This window comes from Euphorbia lathyris, chromosome 8 (assembly GCF_963576675.1).
Source record: "Euphorbia lathyris chromosome 8, ddEupLath1.1, whole genome shotgun sequence".
Lineage (NCBI taxonomy): Eukaryota > Viridiplantae > Streptophyta > Magnoliopsida > Malpighiales > Euphorbiaceae > Euphorbia > Euphorbia lathyris.
In genome coordinates, this window is record NC_088917.1 from 39393356 (window position 1) to 39415679 (window position 22324).

The following is a 22324-nucleotide window of genomic DNA, read 5'->3' on the forward strand; positions in this document are numbered from 1 at the left end:
CTTCAGATAATGACATTAGAAACAATTTAGAAGTAACCCCTTTAAATCCCTTGGAAATTAAATGGTGTAAGGATTTGAGAGACATTACCTTGGGGGACACTGTCTCAAGAATGCCCTTCGGTTCCAAGGGTTGCTGGTCCTTATGAATGATGAGCTTGTTGCCTTCAAAGTCAAAGGTAACGGGTGTGATGCCTCATCCAATCAGTTCCTAATATTAGATCATAATCTCCCAAATCCAAGGTTCTCATAAAGAAGGTGAACTTGGAATTATGCATTGACCATCTCAGTTTTAACACTTAGAGTTAACTAGGAGTTGTCTCCCATCAGCAACTGACACTTGCTGCAGGCTTAACTCTGACTAGTGGCAATTTAGCTTCTAAGGACAGTTTGTGATTCACAAAACTGTGTGTACTCCCACTATCAATTAAGATAGTACTGATTCGTTTATGCAAAATTCCTTTCCCTTGACAGTGCCATAAGCTATTCCCCCATCCAAGGCATTGACCGATACATTGATAGGTTCCTAGTTCTCATTGCTAATCTCAATAACACGCTCAATCTCAGACGCTTCTGTGGATAATTCCTCACCTTCTAAGTTTAGCATATTCAATTTCTTCGTAGTGCATTAATGACCAGGGAAGAACCTGTCCCCACATTTCCAGCAGACTCCAGGCGTCCTTTGAAGTTAGTGACAGTTGAGATAGGTTTTGGGTTTAGGAATTAAGGTTGTAAAGAAGCTAGGTTGGGTTTGAGGTTTAATGGAAGAAATTGGAGTAGGGTTCCAGGGTTAGGTCTAACTGCTTCTATCAATTATTTTATATGTGTTTCCTGCAATTTAGCTAGCTTAATTGTAGTATATATTTTAGTAGGTTGGCTAGACCTTACTGCAAATCGTATCTCAGGTTTTAATCCTCAAAGAAAACTACTAACATAGTAGGTTGGGGTGATTGTAGGGAATACCTTCTCCATTTGAGTTTCAGGGTTTCAAACTGCCCATGGTATTGCAGTACAGTCAATGTTTGCCTTAGATTAGCCATTTCCTCCACCACATTGTTTGGAGATTTCTTCAATGAAAACTTGCCAAGTAGCTCCATGGTTCTCCTGGATCCAGTTTTAGTACCACCTATCAGTGCTGCCTTGCGAGTACAATCCTGCAAGTTCCACCTTCTCGGCTGCAACTTCAAAGGCTGAAAATATTTCTGGCACTTGCTCACCCAGCTTTCTACATTACATCACTCAAAATGTGGTAGCTCACATTTTGGTAACATCTTGTTGAAATAGGGTACCCGGGTGGAAGTCTCTCCACCCTGGTTATGAGATGGGGAATTACCCCAAATTCCTCATTGAGTGTTGATTGGGGAAGCTCCAGATCTGTGGAATGAGGGTTGCTAAAAAATGGTTGAACAATCTTAGCAATGCTGCTGCTGCAGATTTGTTGAGTTCCTCCAACGTTTGTTGGGTGTTAAGTTGATCCATGCGAAACTGCACATGATCCAAATAGATGGAATCCATCCTTTGCTGTTGTGCTGCTTGAACATCTAACAGCTGAGTTTGCAACGATTACAATTGATTAGCTATTAATTCAGCCCTCTCCAGCACCTGAACGGAAAGGGTCTAGAACTACTGCTCTAGCGTAGCCATAGTTTCTTGATAAGCTTTGGTAGCTGCTCTAGTTTTCTTATAATGGTTGTTTACCATACAATAATTATAGCCAAGAGAGGTCTCTGATACCAATGTCAGAGCTAAGAGTTTTGGCATCAGATCTCGGTAGAATTTAGGAAAGAAGAGGAGAGAAATTAGGAAGAAGGAATAATTCATTAAAATTCTGGATGCTTAGACTAGTACAATGCACGCTCTCTAGATAGGAGAGAAGGACAGAAAACGGTTAGTACAGCTGTCTAGCTTTCTAACAACTCACTAAATTCCAAAATAGCTAACAACTAGAATCTAGAAGCTTTTAGGGAATAAAATAGCATCATAATGCTAAACAATAAGGAAACAGAAATGAAATAACAGAATTAACTAACTGGAACCAATTTACACATTTTGTCCCTTATCTTTACGAGCATACCTGAAGAGGAATTTCTTAAATTTTAGGATCTGATTAGGACGACGATGCTCGAGTATAAAATACTGTCACCAAGTTCTAAAAAGTAAATAAAAATGAAAAGAACAAGGCGAGCCCAATTATCAAAGAAAAAAAAAAGTAACAAGAAAAGCATTGCTAAAAAAGCTATGCAACTTGGAAGGAAGAGCAAGAACTCCAAACAAAAATATCACCAGAAGTTATACAGCAGAACAGCCCATAATAGATGTGATCATAACTTGGCCAATAATTTCGAGCAAATTTTACATATAACTGTCTCTATGTGATACTTCCTACCAAAATGGACAAAAGAAATGCAGTAACGATAATAGAAGGATGCAACATTAATTTTCTCATAGTTGCTGAAATAAAAATGCTAAAGAAAAGAGACATTAGTAGGTGCCAAGCCAAGCAACCATACACAATCAGTAAGCACAAGCACAAGACTGGAGAGAGAAACCACACCAATTTAACACACATACACACACATGTATATACATTCAAAGACCATAAGTACTAAAAAAAAGTGATAATAGCCATAATCACATGAACCTGTTCAAAGTTACAACCTTACTCTTGCTTATCGCTTGGTTACCAGCCTGTCCACCAGCATTACGAAGAGCAAATGAATCAGGAATCTGATCATTTTCACTTATGTCCCTTCCAAAAACATGAGCAATTATGCTCCTGCATGCTTCTCTGTGAGCGAGGTTACCCATATCACCAGAATGCAACTCCACAGCTAAAAGCTTCAAAAGCCAGGCTCTCTGGGGAAGACAATTAAGAAAAACTAACATGAATGCATTTAAAATTGTAAAAAGTGATCAATTACAACAAATTCTTGAAAATCACTCATTTGTTAATGAGGTTAAAAGGGAGTGTAACTCGTATTCAAATTTGAATAGATATAGTCTATTACCAAGCAGGTTTCCATAATTTATAATATAGTTGAATTGAAAGGATATTTGAATTGTTTCAATTCCAAGGTTAAGTTTACTAAATAATTTCAAATTCTTTTACGCTTTAATTTCAATTTTCACAAGTAAATAACTGAACTAACAAGGAACAAAATTGAGTGACAGATGACTAGCAGTAATAATACAGAATTGAGTGATGAAAGCAAGAAACCTGGTGAAGTGAACTGATGCGAAGAGGCTGGTTGCTGTTTCTTTTAGGAAGAGAAGCAACACCAAAAGTATCAAGATGCTGCCATGATGCAGGTAAGCATGAATTCAGAAGCAAACCCATAATGTACCTTTACAATTTCATTTTGAAATTGAAGATCTCAAAGTACCTTTACAAAAAACTGATATCTTTTATTGCTCAGCAAATCCATGGTAGGCCCACATGTTAGTGGATCCAAGCACAACTCATATAGGAGCTGCATGAAAATAAAACACATATTACTGAAATAACAGAATTGAAACAAACCACATAACTAACACTCGAATTGATTGAGAGCGTTGAAGAAATGTTGAACCTGAAAGCCAAATTCATGGAGTAATGCATTTACATCTGGCTTCAAAATTTTCTCCAGGATTTCGAGGATAACCTTTAAGCAACTAGAAATTAAGCACAAAAATTCACCAAATCATCATATAATCAATGTGCATTGGAACTGCAATAAATATAACATTCAGGCAATTTCTAACAAACAAAACCTGTAGTGAAATTTTGGCTGCAAAACTGTTCGTTCAACTGGGGTATCAACATCAAACTTGAGCAGTAAATGTGTAATATTTGGAGCTGGTCTATTAATATTATCAATCAGAAGCTGCAAACAAGTACAGGATACTAAGGAAAAAAGTTCTGTGAAACTATAAAGAGCACTGAATCCTTAATGTTTGCAACAAAAGAGGGGTTGGTCTAACCTGCATTATCAGAACCCCAGGATCATTAGCACTGTTCTCCATAACCTGATGCCCTTCTGAACGTGACTCAAGGCAGACTGCATAGTCCTCGGCCAAATTGCTTGCAGCATTGGATTTTAAGAGTAATTGTACAAGCCCAACCACGCGAGAACTGTTTCCCATATCATGATTACACTGTTAAAGCTATCTGCTGAAGCTGCAAAGAGATACAAATACCCATATATACCCTCCCCCAAGTCCCTCTTATGCACATACATAGGCATGCAAATATCACTTAAAAAGAAGCAAATACATGCAGCCACACGGGTAAACATACAGAGACAACTCTGGCATGTCGCATAAATAAAAAAGAGATATTAGAGCAACAACAAAAAAAAACCTCAGAATACTCATGATCTTGATAGAGCTCTGCTGAATTTGTGGTAGATAATCATATCTGACATATTCCAGCAATGCCACAATCTGATTATGATCTTGAGAGAGTATAACATCCAATGTCTGAGAGAGAGAGAGAGAGAGAGAGGACAAAAAATACCAAGCAAATAAGAATACCAATTTAAGGTCATCCGCCAAAGAGCTAGGAACAAGGAAGCGAACAATAAAATCAAGAATTGACTTAAACAGAGATATGTATCACATGCATGCCCATGTCTATAAGCCGTGGAAAATTATGCAATAACAGAAATTACTTGAAAGCATTATGGTTCATCTGAAAAAGAGATAGGATGCTACCAAGCCCAACATGTTCACTAAATAGCAGAAGCATGTGGACAGATATTTCTAGATGCATGGTGCAAGTTCGGGAAACATTATGTAAGTTTATATCCTCTAACAAACTTCATAGCCACAAAGGTCAGAATACGACCATAGAGGTAATGAAGACTTTCCAAGGTGATCAGACCATGAACAACAACAACAACAACAACAACAAAGCCTTAGTCCCGAAATGATTCGGGGTCGGCTAACATGAACCATCATATAAAACCGTGAAAATCAAGTCGTGTCAGCGACACAGATTCGCTCCCTCCACTCCATCCTATCCACTACCATATTTTCCTCAATTCCCAATAAACTCATATCACTCTCGATCACCCTCCTCCAAGTTTGCTTAGGTCTTCCCCTACCCCTCACCACTACATCCCTTTGCCACTCTTCGGTTCTCCTAACCGGCGCATCAAGCGCTCTACGTCTCACATGGCCAAACCACCTTAGTCGGTTTTCTCTCATTTTATTCTCAATAGATGTGACCCCTACTTTTGTCCTAATTATTTCATTACGCACCCGGTCCTTTCTCGTGTGACCACACATCCATCTCAACATACGCATCTCCGCCACCGACATCTTATGGATGTGGCAGTGTTTCACTGCCCAACACTCCGTACCATATAACAATGCTAGTCTAATTGCCGTCCGGTAGAATTTTCCCTTCAATCTATTAGGCATGCCGGGATCACAAAGGAAACCTGTAGCACTCTTCCACTTCGACCAACCAGCTTTAATCCTATGAGCAACATCTCCATCTACTTCTCCATCCGTTTGGATAATAGATCCTAAATACCGGAAGCAATCCGAGGCCTGAACAACTCTCCCATCTAGGGTGATTGTCCCTGCCTCCCTACTCCTACGGCCGCTAAACTTACACTCCAAATATTCTGTCTTACTTCGACTCAACTTAAAGCCTCTAGATTCTAGAGTTTGCCTCCATAGTTCCAACTTCATCTCCACTCCTTCTTTCGTCTCATCAACCAACACAATATCATCTGCAAACAGCATGCACCATGGTATACCATCTTGAAGTGAACTTGTTAGTTCATCCATAACGATGGCAAAAAGAAATGGGCTTAGTGCGGAACCTTGATGCACTCCAATCGTAATAGGAAACTCTTCAGTCTTCCCAACACTAGTACGTACACTCGTGCATACTCCCTCATACATGTTTTGGTAAAAAGCCCAACAATGGCCTGAAATTAAAGAAAATAACCTACAGAGCTCAATACAATGAAAGGCCGTGAGGAATCTGGTTCTCAGATACAATTATTTAAGGCTATACATTTGGACCTCATTTCACCATAAATATACCTTGAACTCCACTAACACATGTATAAACATTAAAGCATTTATTCTGTACTAACTTTATCCGAGAACATAAATCAAGCATACAATACAAAGATTAATTACAAGTAGCAGCAACCTCCATGATTATTCAAACAATCATATTAGCACCCAAACAGTCACCCTTGTGAAATTTTGACATGTGAAATGTGATACATTTCCATACTAAAGGCTCAGTTACAACATGAAATTGCAAGATGGAATTCTTCTTTTTGTTGTTGAACAATAATACAGAACAAGAGAGGAGAATAAATAGATACCTGGTACAGAGGACGCCAATAATCAGAAACAAGCAAGTCTTTTTCCAGTACAAGGATTATAATTTCCAATGAAAGTCGCACAGCTTTTTCAATTAGTTGACCATGAATTTGGCTAGTCCGTTCAGTGATGAGCGAATTGACACCTGGCATAAGAATCCCCATGAGATTACGAAAAACAGTCTTCCCACTCATGAAATCCTGCACAAGAATATAAAATAATAAAACATATGCAGGAGTTATTGAGCGTAAGTGAATCTATTTCGAAGAACGAGATCAAGAAAATCGAAGACAAGCCACGGAGCTTATAAGGGAAAACAAAACATAGAAAAAGTGGACGAGAAGGAGCAGGAGTTTTTATTCCTCAGACAAGACAACCAATTTTATCAAATCTGAACCTTACTTTGGAAATTTGCCACACTGAGGCGCTTCTAAGCAAACAACATGAAGATCATGGAAGCTATAATAATACCCATGTTAGACTCAAAGAAAATGAAAGAAATTATATTCTCAACAACGTGCTCAACTACTAAGATAAACAATATAGCATAGCAAAGGTTAGGTTATATCATAAATTGCAAGTTTGCAACGACATCAAAAGTCCAAACCAATAATATTTCATCTCTGGACCGTTACTTATACAAATCTGGTAGTTAATAAATATATAACATAATATTATGTAAACATACAATATAATGATATAAATAAATATTATAATATAATGATATAATACTATAACATCATAATATAAATATTCTAATCTAAAGTTAAAAAGGCATAATGTGACCTTTTGATAAGAAAAACCAGCTTTGGAAAATAGCAGAAGAATAAATGAAAAAACAAGGTTTAACACCTCAGCCGCCCCCTGAACTTGTCCCATTTTGTCACTTAGCCCCCTCTACTTAGTGGCCAACCTATCAGCCCCATCAACTCAAAATTTGTCATACATTTGGCCCCTTTTGTGCCTACATGGCATTGAGTACACCTCCCAAGACACCTTCTGCATCCATTCCAAGACAACTTCTGCATCCTGATGTGAACCCTCCTTCATTGCTTTGAAACAGACATAAAAACCTAAGGGGCACGAAGTGTTACATTTGGTGAGTTGAGGGGGCCAATAGGATGCACAAGATGAGATGAGTTGAGGGGGGCTAATCAATGCCATGTGGGCACATAAAGGGGCACGAAGTGTTACATTTGTTAGCAGGCCACTAAGTAAAGGGGGTTAAGTGACAAAATGGGACAAGTTCGGGTGTGTGTGTGTGGGGGGGGGGGGGGGGGGGGGGGGGGAAGGAGTAAGCCAAAAAACATATACCTTTAACAGTTCTAAGACAGGAAGTTGCATCTCAAGTGGAGATGGTTGTGTCTGTGACTGGTCAATGACATTGTCAATGTCCTCGTCTTGGATGTCATACATGCTTAATATCCTGCAAAAAGTATCAGAGGAGAAATAATTGTCTCTTGATGCATTGTCAACTTATACAATCAAAATTACAACCAATCTATTCATTTAGTTTAAGAATTAGCATCCAATACTTTGAATTAAAATAGGAGCTTAAAGAATCTCATCAATAAAAAAACAGAATAAAGGGTCAAAATGACCCCTAAAGTTGGTAGACATGAACAATTTAGCCCAAATCGAGTTTTAGGTATCAACTTAGCCCTTAAGTTGGAAAATTTTGGCAAATTAGCGAAATAGAATCAGTTTTAATACCTAAAATTTGGGCTAATTTGACAAATATCATCAACTTAAGAACTGAGTTAATACCAACTTTAGGGGCCATTTTGACCCTTAATTCATAAAAAGCATTATCATATGTAAGAAGTAGTTCAAACTTCCAAGTAGAAGAGCTGGCTAATATGACCAATTTGGGGGAAAGGAGGAGCAGATACTAGAAAAATGAGATACATAAATACTGAGCATGAGCAAATTTTCCGGATTGAAATAGTCCAGTCACTCACATGTGAAAATGCTGAAGACAAGCAACAACTAACTGCCATTTTTCGCAAGAATCCATGTAGGCCCTTTGAGGGAAAGACCCAAATACATCATCATATATGAACCTAAAAATGCCTATAAATCTGCAAGAAGACCATCTGTGTTAAAGCTAGCAAGCAGACAGGAAATATTGATTTTTTCTTCTCAGAAAAAAATTGATTATTGAAGTCAAGGAAAATAAACCATCGAACAGTACCTACGCCCTCTATCATTTACATCTTTTTCCTCAGCTATCAGAGTATTTAGTAGGTTAAGGAAAGATATTGTTGAAGGATATCGTTCATTCCTTGCTTCTATTTCATTCAACTCACACCTCATATCATAAACCTGCCAAATTCAAACTTCAAAAGTATAAATTTGCCATATAGCTCAAATAGATCTGAAAATAGAATTTGGTGGTAGATACATCATAACAACAGCCTTGCTTCTTACGTACTATGCAATAAATGGACACCATTCAAATTCTTCACTTTATTGTCACAACCCCTATATCATTGACATAAAGTTGCACTATACTTATTGAACATTGTGATTCTCAAAGTAAACATGTGAGCGACGCAATTAAAACAGAAAAAGAGGGATAAAAAAATATTTCAAGACCAACACAGCTCATATTGAGGCAAATGTTCCTTTATCAAAATCAACTTTGAAATACATTATTCAGAAGACAAAAAAAAAAGGAAAATAACTACTTTGTAATACAACAACAACAACAACAAAGCCTTAGTCCCGAAATGATTCGGGGTCGGCTAACATGAAACATCATATAAAACCGTGAAATCAAGTCGTGTCAGCGACACAAATTCGCTCCCTCCACTCCGTCCTATCCACTACCATATTTTCCTCAATTCCCAGTAAACTCATATCACTCTCGATCACCCTCCTCCAAGTTTGCTTAGGTCTTCCCCTACCCCTCACCACTACATCCCTTTGCCACTCTTCGGTTCTCCTAACCGGCGCATCAAGCGCTCTACGTCTCACATGGCCAAACCACCTTAGTAAAAGAATCACACACTAAATAATCTATTCAGCTCTTATAATAAAAAGCTATGTCGCACGGCAACGGAAACGGACACAGGGAAACGTAATTTCTAAAAAACATAGGAAACGGAAAAGTGGGGGAACGTGTAAATTTTAAAAATATAGGGGTATATTTGTAAATATTAAAAATATAATAATATATTTAAAAAAACAAGAAGGAAAAACAAGATGAAGAAAGTCCAAGCTCAATCAAGATTCAAGAGACAAGAATTATAGGAGAAAAAAATATAGGTAAGTTCTTTAAATTGAAGGAAGGATACAAGGATGGAATTATCTGTCAAGCACGAAGTTTCAATTTCCTAATCTTAGACTGAATAGGAATTGCAAAATATAAAGTTTGAATTTCCAAAATTTTAGTCGAAATAGGCAGAGAAAACCGTTTAAAAACTGAGAGACGCATTTCATATTTTGGATAATTGCAGAAACTGCCCGGAAATGTTTCGTATCAATTTCCGAGAGTTTCCGTTTCCCACATCTGCCGGAAACGCTGAAACAAGTGTCATGATGAGTTTCCGTGCATCATAGATAAAAAGTATAAATTAAATATCAAAACTTGATTGATTACTACAGTCAACTTGATATAAAAAGAGAAAATGGAAAAAGAAAATAAGCAAGCATCAAATAGAGAAAGTAATTGAGGATATAACGTATGGCCAATGAAGTCTTGTAACTCTTGTCAAATATATAAAATTTCATTTTATTGTCATTTAGCAGCACATAACAGCTTGTGGTGGGACCCCTCCCCGGACCCTCGCTCAGCGGGGACGCGTAATGCGACCGGGCCGCCCTTTAGCAGCACATAACAGAAAATGTTTTCATCTTCACTTTATTTTCATGACCAAATGAACACCCCACTTTGGCTGATTGCTGACCAGCTCACTGCTTAAATATCATAACGATTAAATGTTCAAATGAACATAAACAGGTTACAAAAGTATACATGAACTATTTTATTCACTGGGCTCTCAATAGGATATCTAAAGAGTACGCTCAGTTTAGCCAAATTAAAAAACAGAATGAGAGAGACTTGGAACCTGCTTCCAATTGTGCCTAGTTCTTTAATTTTACCAATATCTGCAGTGCGTTTTCTGATTGACAACAAAGTAATTTATTGAATGTGAGAGTTGTGGCGAACTAGCAATGTAGACATTACCTATCTAGCAAGTTAGCAACCTAAAGTAAAGGAAGGGAAACAAAAAATTCATCATGATGCAAATGAATACAAATTATTTTTTGCAAGCTTTCCATTGAAAATATATGATTTTTAAACTTTTTACCATGATGAAAATGGTAGTGCATGGCATGTGCGCGTGTGTGTGAAAAGAAGTATGTATTAATATCTCTAACGCTGCATACATACATACATATTTATTTACATATGTAGACACACACACACACACACCATGTGAACATCGCTGAAAGTCTTCATGCAGTCCCTGACAATTTTATTGTAAGTTACAGAGCCAAAACATATTGAAATTAAGACAGTAGGCCAAAATTAAAATAACCATAAAGTCAGTAATTCTTTGATCATCTGGCACATGTTTAGATGAGAAAAATGCAGTATATTCAAAGCCATTGACAGCAGTGTCTCCTTCAAACTGCAGCAAAATGATTGCAGCCTTCCATTTATTTGGACAATAAGTGATTAAAATCGCAGACTTGTGCAAAAAGCTATTATCCACACTACTAAATGACTCATCAAGGTAGATATAGAGTAGTACCATGACTTCAGCTAGCATATCAAAAATAATCAAATTGTAGACTAAAAAAGGCATAAAGGGACATGACAATCAATGTCATAAAAGTCATAATACAATTGCCATAACCAAATTAAAAGCTACAGAGAAATAAACCTGCGTTGCCATTGGATTTGCGTTGTTTGTAACAGGAGGACCAACTACTAATGGCAAATCATACTGCTCAAGGTAACTCCAAATGGTGTCTTTCAGGACTGGGGAGACATGAACAAAGGTACTTATGGCATTTCGCAATGCACCCTGAGAGAGTATAGCGGAGAAAATGTAAAAAGGGTCAGAAAATGGAAAGAACTTTCTCATCTTCAAATAGATTTGTGAATCAGCTCAGACTTCAACCTTTAGATAAGCAGGCACATGTTCATAACTAAGGAGCTTGAATAATGGTTCAATATCAGGAAACCAGTTCTTTCTTTCAGTAGGATGTCCATTTTCAATAACCTGTAACACAAGGCAAATAGTATATTGTCACGGAAAAAGTATGCCGTTATCAGGTCCTAACATTTGCAGTATAGTGAAGAATATTGGACCAACAGAAACCCCATCCCACCACATTCATAAACACACTTCCTCAAAAGAAAAGAAACACTTCTCATGAATGGGCAAGGTAAGATGTTGCTAGTCATTAGAATATCATAATTTTATCCTCAATGTTTCTGAAAGACAACATGTTACACATATATGCTACAAGGAAAAGATAAGAAAAATATAATACAAACTCAAAAAACCCAAGAGGGATGGATGAGTTAGAAGGGTAAAGAGAGCAAAATAAACAATGGGGTACTATGTTCCCTGAATATCCCCAAAGCTCCACCATGGATAAGAATCAAATAGAAAAATTGTCAAAGGATTTACACAACCCATTAATTAAAAAAAAAAAAAAAAAAAAAAAGACAATCAGGAATTAAGGTCTTGAGTCCCAGCAGTTTGCAATAGAACTTCCTGTGTATCTAGTATCTCAGCAATTTGTTTTTGACAGCAATATTGTTAACGCAAGTTGAATTCCAAAAACAGCATAGCAAATGCTGTGTCTAGATCTATGCAGCGCTATAATAATTTGCTAACATCCTAATAGACAAAATATTCCTGAATCGCACTACGCGTCCCCGCTGAGCGAGGGTCCAGGGAGGGGTCCCACCACAAGGGTGTACTGGGGGCAAGCCTTCCCCTGCCAATTTATTTGGCAAGAGGCCGCTCCTAAGACTCGAACCCATGACCTCTTGGTCACACGACAACAACGTTTACCGTTGCGCCAAGGCTCGCCCTCAAAATATTCCTGAATATCATTTAAAAAATCAATGTCAAATTTAAGAAAAGCAATAGCACAGATTCTTTATAAAAAAAACACAAAGGACATCCATATTTCCTAGTAATACATGGAAGAGAAAAAGTAATTTCAACAAACTATATTCTCATTATTTAGTCTTCATCAACATGTCCTAGAGGAACATGAGAGTAACTGAGAAACTACAAAAATATTAACCGAGTGACCTACCTAGAGAGATCAAGAACTAAACCACCCATCAATATGGATGCTATAATGTTCAATAAAATCAACAGGGGGGGAATCAAAAAAAAATAGCCAGCTTTTCCACTTATCATTAAAGAAAAAATGATAAGAAAAAAAGTGAAAACCTTCTGAAGTACATTCAAATATGCAACAAGTGCTTTTGCATCACCCTCCTGTAACTCAGGTAACATAGCCCCCTTAGTTTGGAGGGATTGTTTAAATTTCTCATCATAGATTGTTAAGCAATCAAACAAAGTGCTCCAGCCAACAGAGCGGAATGCTTCACCCTTGAGTAGTTCATAAACCTTTGTGGCGCCTTCTTCACTAGAAGCCTGAAATAAATGTTACACCATGAAAACTGATTCCTAACATTGCATAACAATGATGAAGCATACTCCATCTATTACATGACAATTTACCAAATATAATTTACATACCAAAGTACTCAGCATTTTCAGGAAAGCCACAAGGGTTTGAAAATTAGTATGATCTTCTCCAGCAAAATTCACAAATGTCCATAAAACATCATTGCCAGACAACAATTCCGGTTCCTTCTGAAAATTGCACGAACTCCAAGTTATTAAAATATAGACATTATAATGAAGCATTAAGAAAGCTTACATGCTTATCAGGATCTCAATAGTCATTTTCTAATAATAAGATTGCTTCTTCATAAACTTGATTTAGACACATACTTCAATTAACATTCAATGAGATTGAATCATCTAATTTGAACTTCAAAGTCCCTTCAACACGAATATCTTTATCATAACAATTACCATGCAATGACAATTAAGTCAAACTAACCTGATAAATATCGCTAACAAACTCCAGCAGAGAGACAAATGGAAAATAGCTGATCTCCAGGGCTGGTTGAGAAAGGGGGTTGCTTTCATGTGTAAAATCATGGGAGGTAGCCAGACGGTAAGAATTAAACATCCCCATTGCCTTCTCCTTTGAATCTTTCACCTTTAAGGGTGGGGGAAAAAAGCTCCTCAAGGTGATAATGATGAGAAACAAACAAAAACACATGCACAAATAAAATATAACATTAACCCAAAAAAGAAATAACAAAAGGGATTGAAAAGTTCAATTTTTTCTACTGAACCAAGTTTTTATAAATTATACCCCTATTAAAGGTTCACAGCATGCACTCACTTCCTGTTCTGATTAATTATCAATTAACAAAATCATCTTCGATGTCCTAACATCACTTTACTATGAAATCTAATTTACCAATGGAATGGAGACAAATAGGTTAGTTGATGTAAAAGAACAACCAGAGGATAATGTACGAAATAAAATCTGGGCAGAAGCACTAATCCTATTGAATGATAAAGCTTGGTGTTGTTTGAAACTCCAACCATCATCATCTAACATTCCAGATAAGTTTCCTATCAGCATTACCTCAAACCATTTCTTTTCTGAATGCAGAAAAATAAAAAGTCAATATTCACAAGTTTGCACTTTCAATAGTAGGAGAAAATATTCACACCATTACTCCATCAACTGAGTGGAATTATATGACCTTCTTCACCAATCCAGTCATACTTCAAGCACGGACTCAACTCGAAATGACACATTTATATGTGAGTTTAAATCTATGTATACTAGTGATGGGTTTTTTCACAGACATCTATCGACAGCAGAAAATGAGTTTATGTTTTATGGTTCATGTATTAAGATTTTCTTTTTTCTATAGGAGACTTATTCGGCCCACATTACGCACTGGATGACAAATCGAGCCATTTGACGTAAAATTGGCAGGTTTTTTTGGTTTGCCCTCGTCATGTTTATGCAAGCTAAAGCATATATGGTGTGCAGTGTAGACACATGCACAAACAAGCACAATAACAACAACAATTTAGAATGCTGAAGTCACCTCTGCAAATCAATTAAACAACGCAGATGAACAAGTGTTCAAATTATTGCACCTCATATTACAGCATTGATTTGCCTTTCTACTAATCTTTATTTATTTATTTTACTTCCAAGTATGGGAAACTTTAATTTCAGACAGTTCAGCTCACCTTGTCCCTAGCAAGTGGATGGGATAGGAAGCAAGTGACCAGCTTGTGTAGATAGGCATTGTACATGTAGATCATATCCTCATCATCATTCTGTAAAGATCAAATTGAAACTAGACTTGAAATCATAATGTAAATCATTTGGGATTTTATTGTTTCCTACATAGAAACTAGCACAAAAGAAATGGACAGCCAGATAAAACAAAAAAAAAAAAAACAAGATATACATCAATGATATATTCCACAAAAATACACATACAGGGACTAATGGAACACAAGCCGAGATTGCTAAAAAGAAACTACAAGCCGTAATTGTGGTTGTGGCCAAGTCAAGAAGCACAAGGAAAGACCTTTAAAGGAATTTAGTCAAGGGGCTAAGTTAACCTCTATTCCATGAATCCCAAACTCAAAGTCTGGCTATGCGGAGGCCAATATGACTATATATTAGTATTCCTAACCCCTTGTCCTATCAAGTCTACCTTGATGACCTTCCCTTAATAAGAAAAGAATCCTTGACCTGCTATCTCTTGAAGGGATAATACCCTTTGAATAAGCTAATAAAAGAATTGCATAGATGACAGAGACCTCCGCTTTTTCCTCTTTTCGAATGGTAAATATTTCTCAGAACATTGAGAGCGAATCAAACCCGTGTGTTATTGGATAAGCACAACAAACTAGGAAAAAGAAAACGTACAGAGATTAATAAATTATTTATAGTTCCCACTCATTGCATGAAGGATACACTAAAACAACATAGCTAGTTGCTTCAGGAATCCATTATAAAGAAGAAAAAAACTATAGCATTCTTAAAAGGAAGCCTTTTTTTTTTTTAACGTAGCTCTCGAAAACTTTCTAAACCAAGGGTAGTCAAGGGTGAAGACTTTCTTCGAGCAAATTTTCCAGTTACCAATAATTATAGTATATGCCTTGAACTTGATAGCAATGAAAGAAATTAAACTTCAAAATATTAAGGGAGAAAAACGTTTATCATCAAACCTGGTAAGCTGCAGTTCGGAGAACGTTATCCAGTAAGAACTGGAAAACATTGTTTGAGAAAATGGATTCCAAACACGAATTTATGTAACCTAAATCATTCATTGAAATGCTTGAAGCTGGTTCCGTTGCAGCCATTGCATCGTTTATCAACATCAAATGCACAGACCAAGCAAGTATCACACCACCCTTAAAGCCCTCCATGATGGGATCATTTCCGGCAGCCATCAGCTAGAGCATGCAGAGATAACCCAGACAAAAGTAAACGTCAGCTACAAATTCATTAAGGGATTAAAAATACAAACGATTTCTAATCTTACAATTTCATGGAATTCTTTTCTAAATGAAGCATCACGGGAAAGAAGAGATGCTTTATCAGGGACTGCACTCAAAGCATCTGATATGAAAGTAATGATAAGAGTGAAAAGCAGACTGAAAGCAATCTGCACAGGAAAAAAAAAAGTTACTTTTAAGGTTATCAGAATACATGCAGGCATTAAATAAAGTATATAACAAAAGTAATCACCAAACTTTTACTTGTTAATGGGAGAAAAAAAAAATCATCTCAGAAGATGTCCAAAGGTAACATAATAACTGGCATAAAATTAGTCAGCCTGCAAAAGGAGGACATGCCTGATGTTTTACTGTGAGATTGACCTCCATAAGCCCAGCTGTGCTATCTTTTAAGGCATTGAAGACATCCTTTATCTCTTTTGGGCCTATAAGGAGCAAAATTTATGGCAATATTGCAATAAGCAGTCTCATTCATTATTAATATGTTTGTCTGTCAGTGACTCAAACATTAGTATTCACTGTTATGTATCAAAAGAAAAAGACAAACTCTGGCACATGTTCAATTAGCCTTGCTCAATGTCAAGAAACATATAATATATAATAATCAAACATAATCAACATGAATTTCATAAGGTTTATTAAAGGGAAATAATACAACTTTATATCTATTTAACAAGAATAAGTATTTCCATAATTCATTTATTGGCGTCACCATATGTCCCCATCTCTGGAAAACCAAACCACAAATACTGATGACCATTTATTATTCTCTGCATATATCCATTTGTGAATTTTAGAGTTATGTTTGGACCAAATTTTTCATATTTTTCCCATGTAAGTTGTAACTGAATTGTTGATCACATTTTATTTGACTGAAAACTGGTTTTATTTTTTAGAATTTTTATATTCGTACGGAGTGGAGGGAGCGAATCTGTGTCGCTGACACGACTTGATTTTCACGGTTTTATATGATGGTTCATGTTAGCCGACCCCGAATTAGGAATACATAAAGACAAAATTCATACATAAAAATATGGCCAAATCAATAACTCTATCAACGAACTTGAGAACCTCTAAATTTGCACCCTATATTTTATTTTAGATCAATTACAGCATTACTGTTTACTTAAGAAAGCAAGAGAATGCCAGATAGTTGTGCGATTTGTTCATTGTGTGTTTGCTCATCAATGAGGCAAATCTTCTTACATCTCTTCCTTCTAATCTTTCAAATTATTAACTTTTTTATTTTTTGACTATCATACTCGAGAACTTTTCCCTGTGAAATTCAACAAACACTTATATACAATAGTTTAAAAATGAACTAGTAGACAATATTAAGGGTTTCACTCTCCTTGCTAGCATTAGGTGTCTGTTAGTATGTTGACCATAAATAGTTTCAAATCAAACAAAAGAATAAGACAAAAAAAAATCTTATTCAAATAGTTTATTTCATGTATTTGGCTGACACATTTCCATAAAACAACAAAAAAAGAAGAATCTGATTTGACTACCAGGCCAAATCACAACCATTTGGATTGATTCACCAAGCGCCTAGAATAAAAATTATTGAATTCAATTTGGAAAGTCCATGTACCACCTCAAATTAAGAAAGAAAAAAAAAGACGTTTGATGAACATATGTGCAGAGAGGTGAAGTGCCACATTCTAAGAACCATATTTCAGAATTTCACAGAAAGACTCATGCCACTACAGAAAACTCAATGCATAATAGCAATAAATAAAATAAAATAAAAGAGCAAAGAAAAGAAAAGAAATTAAGAACAACTTAGGAGATGACTAGCAACTTACTTGTTCGGACAACCAGAACAGAGAGAACGAGGCAATGACCAACTACATGTCTCTCCTTACTAACCACAAGCTGCCGCTCAACAAGGGCACCTCGAGAGTCAAGGACATAACGGTCACATCGAGGCCCACCTAAACCAGCAGGTTCTTCACGATTGAGTTCCTGTAGTCAAACAGATATAATTTGCTTTATTCACCAATTGAAATATGACTATTGATCCATAAAAAATGTTACCAATAATTTGTGCAGAAATTAAAATGAACAGATCAAAAACTTCTAGTAATTATATGATCAAAACAATGTGTGATGTGGAGTTTTCTACTTGAACACCTGAACAATCTCAAGACAACTACAGAGAAATTCGGAAAAGCTTAAAAGTTATCAAGTAAAGATAGTTTTCTAAGAGAATATTACTTCATCATCATTTATCTTTGAGAAGTTGATATCCCATAAATCACAGTGATCAATATTCAATAAAGGGTATTGAGTTGATTCTCAAACAAAAATTATTGGAGGACAAAGTTAAACTGTTAAAGTAAATGTATTAAAGATATTAACCATAAATAAATAAATAACTTAATTAAAAAGCATAAATGCAGGTTTAACTCAGATAGGAGGATGCTTCTCATTTAGTTCATTGGAAAAACACCTCACACAGAAGCTTCAAACCACACTTTAGATCTATCAGAGTTCTGAAGGCATGCTCAAATAAATATATAAGGCAGATTAATTGTGCATTACTTGGAGTATGCAAGTCTCTGTGAGACCCCCCAACATTGGAAGTCCTAGAAACAGATGATTTTACCAAGACAGTATAATTCAGAAGAAAGTATTGTCATTTCAAACCTTTATTAAAGAAATCAAACGTTGTCGAAGCCCACCATTAATAAGGTCCTCGAGGCACTTCTGAATGTCTAGAACAAGATCAGCTTCAAGTCCCTGATCAAGCACAATAGCCTGCAAAAAGAGGTATTGTAAAAATCCTAGGGAGAATTCAGATGATTTGCAGCACAGAGAGGAAGGTAGGAAGAGAAAGCTACCCTTAAAAGAATGAAGAGTGCTGTTAAAAGATCCCGTCTCTCAGTGTACCAGAGTCCCGCTGCAAGGCGAAAAATTTCTATCCGTTCTCGTCCCATTAGGCCCCACTAGATATAAAGAGAAAGTGTATATGAGACCTTAGTGCTGAAGCATGTGCAATATAAGTCCATAAAAGTAAGAAAGAATAGGGATCCACCTCTTGGTTGGCAGAAACAAGCAATCGAACACAATCTATTTCATTTAGGTGGAGCTCATCACTCAATTGCAAAGCCTATTAAATAACATTACACCGAATATTAATCAAGGAGAATAAAGATCATTAAGAAAACAGTAAATACTCCTAATCATAGTTGTTGATGCCTCCAAAGAAAATAAGATCCATAATCATAAACTAATAGAACTTGCAAAATAGTATAACTAATATAAAAGTGTAATAAGCATGTACAAGCTGAAGTCCATTTAATTATTCAAAGAGATACCAAAAAAAAAAAAAGATGCAACAAGACAAGTCAAAAGAAACCTCCACAATCATCACTATCATATGATATACTGCAAAGTAAAGAGAAAATCTAAACATAATTTTAATAGAAAATCAATATATACTGGCACACCAATCAACCACAGGATAACAAACATCTCTTAGACATGAAATGTGATTAAGGCAGCAATCTAGATTCTAGAAACAGTTAACATAGAGTCCTAATTCAAAATGCTTGCAGAGAATCATCAATTCATCACCCAAACAAAAGGTATCATTACAGAGACAACTGAAATTAAACGGTTATAGACCTAAGACTTTCATTCTACATGTTTGGAATTGACCATTATTATTGACTGGTTCGGTATCATAAGACTAACACTTAAAATTATAAATGATATTAAAAAAAAATCAGATGACACTCTTTTATTTATTTTAAGGAGAAACAGTCTTAAGAGTCCTGAGAGTTGTGAAATCCAGATATTTGAGATAAAAGTAAGGTAGCAGCAGAATCTTCACTTTTTGCTTCTACAAATTCCATTTATAGCTTTGCTTGAGAAAGCCAATAACTTTGTCTAAGCACATGGGCCACAACCATTTGCAGCTACTTAAAATAAGTCTTTAACTTATACTCAAAAAAGAAAAGAAGAAAAAGCAAATCGTCATGTGATCAAGAAGATTAACAAAGATCATTCTCCCAAAGAAATGAACATGCTCATAGTTCACTCTAAAAGAGAAACAGCCATTGATGGTCCAAATGCATACAAGGGAACAAGTCGCTTTCAATTGCATTCCCAATTTAATGCATCAAAAATGTTAAAATCTTCACAAAGCTAAATTCAGTTACTTCTTTAACTTGACTCATTTCATTAAACCATTTTCCAGGAAAGGAAGCAGAAAATTTGAACTTACAATCCCTACGTCCTGATCATCTAACGAGATTGGAGGGGAATCTGGCAACCTAACTTCTTTAGACTGAACATGGGCGCGGTCGGATTGTTTGGGAGGCTGCAAAACAATAAGCCAAGGATTAGAAATGTGTATGAGCAGAGACAAAATTTGCAGTTGCAAAGCACATAAAAAAAATGAACTAATAGCTAACCGGATAGGAAAGGAGGGAGCGGAGAGAAGAAAGGGAGCTGCGAATGGCATGCAAGAGCTCGATTCTCTGCGCCGCGGTGGGAGACGACGGGCCTAGAAAAGAAGATTCAATTGTTGAAAGAAGTTGTCTTGGAGATACCATTGTAGATTTTTGGCAGTTAGTTTGTAACCCTAGCAGAAAGGCGAAAGAGGAGAACGCATATAGAAGAGGGGAAACGATGGCGGAAATTAGGCGGGAAGTGAAAGCATGTTGGTTTGGAGAACGAGAGAGACTGTGACTCGGACAGTAATAAAACCCTCTATAAGCCCTAGACTAGAGTATGAAAAATATCAGTCATCAGCTAACTACTGTTGTAGTGTTTGTTATTATTGGAGATCGGTTTAAACTTAAACAACTTGTTATTGGAGATCACACCAATTTTTCTTTTTTCTTTTTTTAGGCAAAACAATAAACTGGAGGGAAAATTACAAAGCTAGGTCAAATTGGAAGCTCATTTACATATTTAACTCATTTACTCAACCTACTACACATCTAGACTGATTTCATGTGACTTTCCCATAATACCCCTAACCTTCCCACTTCCCACCACTCGCGAACGGTTGCTCCCCTATCTCCTTGGTTACGCGAAAAGTTGCTCCTGCATTAATGATTTGAAGACTTTTGATCTTCCTTTCTTCCTTTAAATTGCACGAAATCTGCACCATTTCGCCAAAATCATAATGAATTTCTCTTTTTCCTCTCTTCATCTCTTGATTCTGCAACTTCCTAACCCTAGAAAACGAAGCCATGGTTCTTCATCTTCCTGTTCGTTACTTGGTTTCTTTCTTCTTGTTACCATGTTAGAAATGGTTATTCTACGTTATTTCCTTCGTTTCTCCCATGTTATCATATTGTTATTGTCGCTTTTGGGGGTGAACGGGGCGAAAAATGTATGTATCTGTTGTTTTTTCTGCATTTTTTCATCAATTCACTTCGCAATCGATGGTTTCGCGAATCTTTGCGAAGAGAAATAGTCTGGAAAGTGACGATCTACTTCGTGAATCGATGATTTCGCGAAGATCTGCGAAGAGAAAGAGTCTGAAACGTTTGGATCTACCTCGCGAATCGATTAGTTCGCGAAGTCTGCGAATAGATCCTGACGTTTCAGTCCTCGCAGACTTCGTGAAAGCATCGATTCACGAAGTAGATCGTCACGTTTTAGACCTCGCATACCTCGCGAAAAAATCGATTAGCGAAGTAAAATCACCTCTTTTCCTGCACATTTACATTCGCATGCTTCGCTAATCTTCATTTCGCGAAGCCAAAATCGTCTTTTTTCTGCCTAACACGATTAATTTTTTCTGAAGGTGGTTGAATATGTAACATCCCTTTCTGGAAGGCGGCGTACTGGGCTTCAGGGGAGATGATTTTCCTTCCTGTATAGGGATGAACTTCCCTCAAGATTGACACATTCACTCCTGAAATGGTTCGTTGGGAGAGATTGTGCCAATCTTGGGTGCACCATGGGACACGTCCATCCCATGGTGCCAATCTTCAAAGTGAACCTAACTAATCTGGTACCAATTTTGAGTCGGATGAGTAATCTTGGTGTGCACTGTGAGACACGTCCATCCCAAAATGTCTGGACTGTCATTTTTTAGATGAGAAATGGAAGTCCAGGCCTTTTGGGATGGATGTGTCTCATGGTGCACACCAAGATTACTCATCCGCTTCAAAATTGGTACCGGATTAGTTAGGTTCACTTTGAAGTGATTTGTTAGGAGTTTATTGTGGCAATCTTGTTGTAAATTTTGATAATGTTATGATTTTAATGTTAGAATTCGTTGTTGTTTGCCATTTTTTGTTATATACCACTTCGCGAATTAGCTTCAAAACATATCCAGGCTTCGCGTATGTGAACTAAATTCATCAAGTCAACCAAACTTTAGCTTCGCAGGCTTCGCATATGCGAAC

The 22324-nt window shown here is 36.6% G+C and overlaps 1 protein-coding gene across 1 annotated transcript in view; it reads right to left on the reverse strand.

Annotated features, from left to right (window-relative positions):
• LOC136202995 (nuclear pore complex protein NUP205) overlaps positions 1–20689 on the reverse strand; it is a 34655-nt gene extending 13966 nt beyond the window's left edge. The window contains exons 1-26 of the mRNA XM_065994023.1: positions 20372–20689; positions 20182–20277; positions 18988–19062; positions 18794–18898; positions 18600–18710; positions 17756–17915; positions 16287–16372; positions 15974–16096; positions 15657–15884; positions 14664–14753; positions 13441–13602; positions 13071–13187; positions 12759–12965; positions 11463–11564; positions 11223–11366; positions 8522–8652; positions 8289–8408; positions 7642–7753; positions 6330–6527; positions 4337–4455; positions 3958–4108; positions 3748–3860; positions 3567–3648; positions 3381–3467; positions 3215–3292; positions 2656–2853 (exon numbers count right to left, since the gene is read on the reverse strand). Coding sequence (XP_065850095.1) covers positions 2656–2853; positions 3215–3292; positions 3381–3467; positions 3567–3648; positions 3748–3860; positions 3958–4108; positions 4337–4455; positions 6330–6527; positions 7642–7753; positions 8289–8408; positions 8522–8652; positions 11223–11366; positions 11463–11564; positions 12759–12965; positions 13071–13187; positions 13441–13602; positions 14664–14753; positions 15657–15884; positions 15974–16096; positions 16287–16372; positions 17756–17915; positions 18600–18710; positions 18794–18898; positions 18988–19062; positions 20182–20277; positions 20372–20512 — 3336 coding nt within the window. The 5' untranslated portion in view covers positions 20513–20689. The remainder of the gene's footprint in view (positions 1–2655; positions 2854–3214; positions 3293–3380; positions 3468–3566; positions 3649–3747; positions 3861–3957; positions 4109–4336; positions 4456–6329; positions 6528–7641; positions 7754–8288; positions 8409–8521; positions 8653–11222; positions 11367–11462; positions 11565–12758; positions 12966–13070; positions 13188–13440; positions 13603–14663; positions 14754–15656; positions 15885–15973; positions 16097–16286; positions 16373–17755; positions 17916–18599; positions 18711–18793; positions 18899–18987; positions 19063–20181; positions 20278–20371) is intronic.
• Between the last annotated feature and the right edge of the window lie 1635 nt (positions 20690–22324).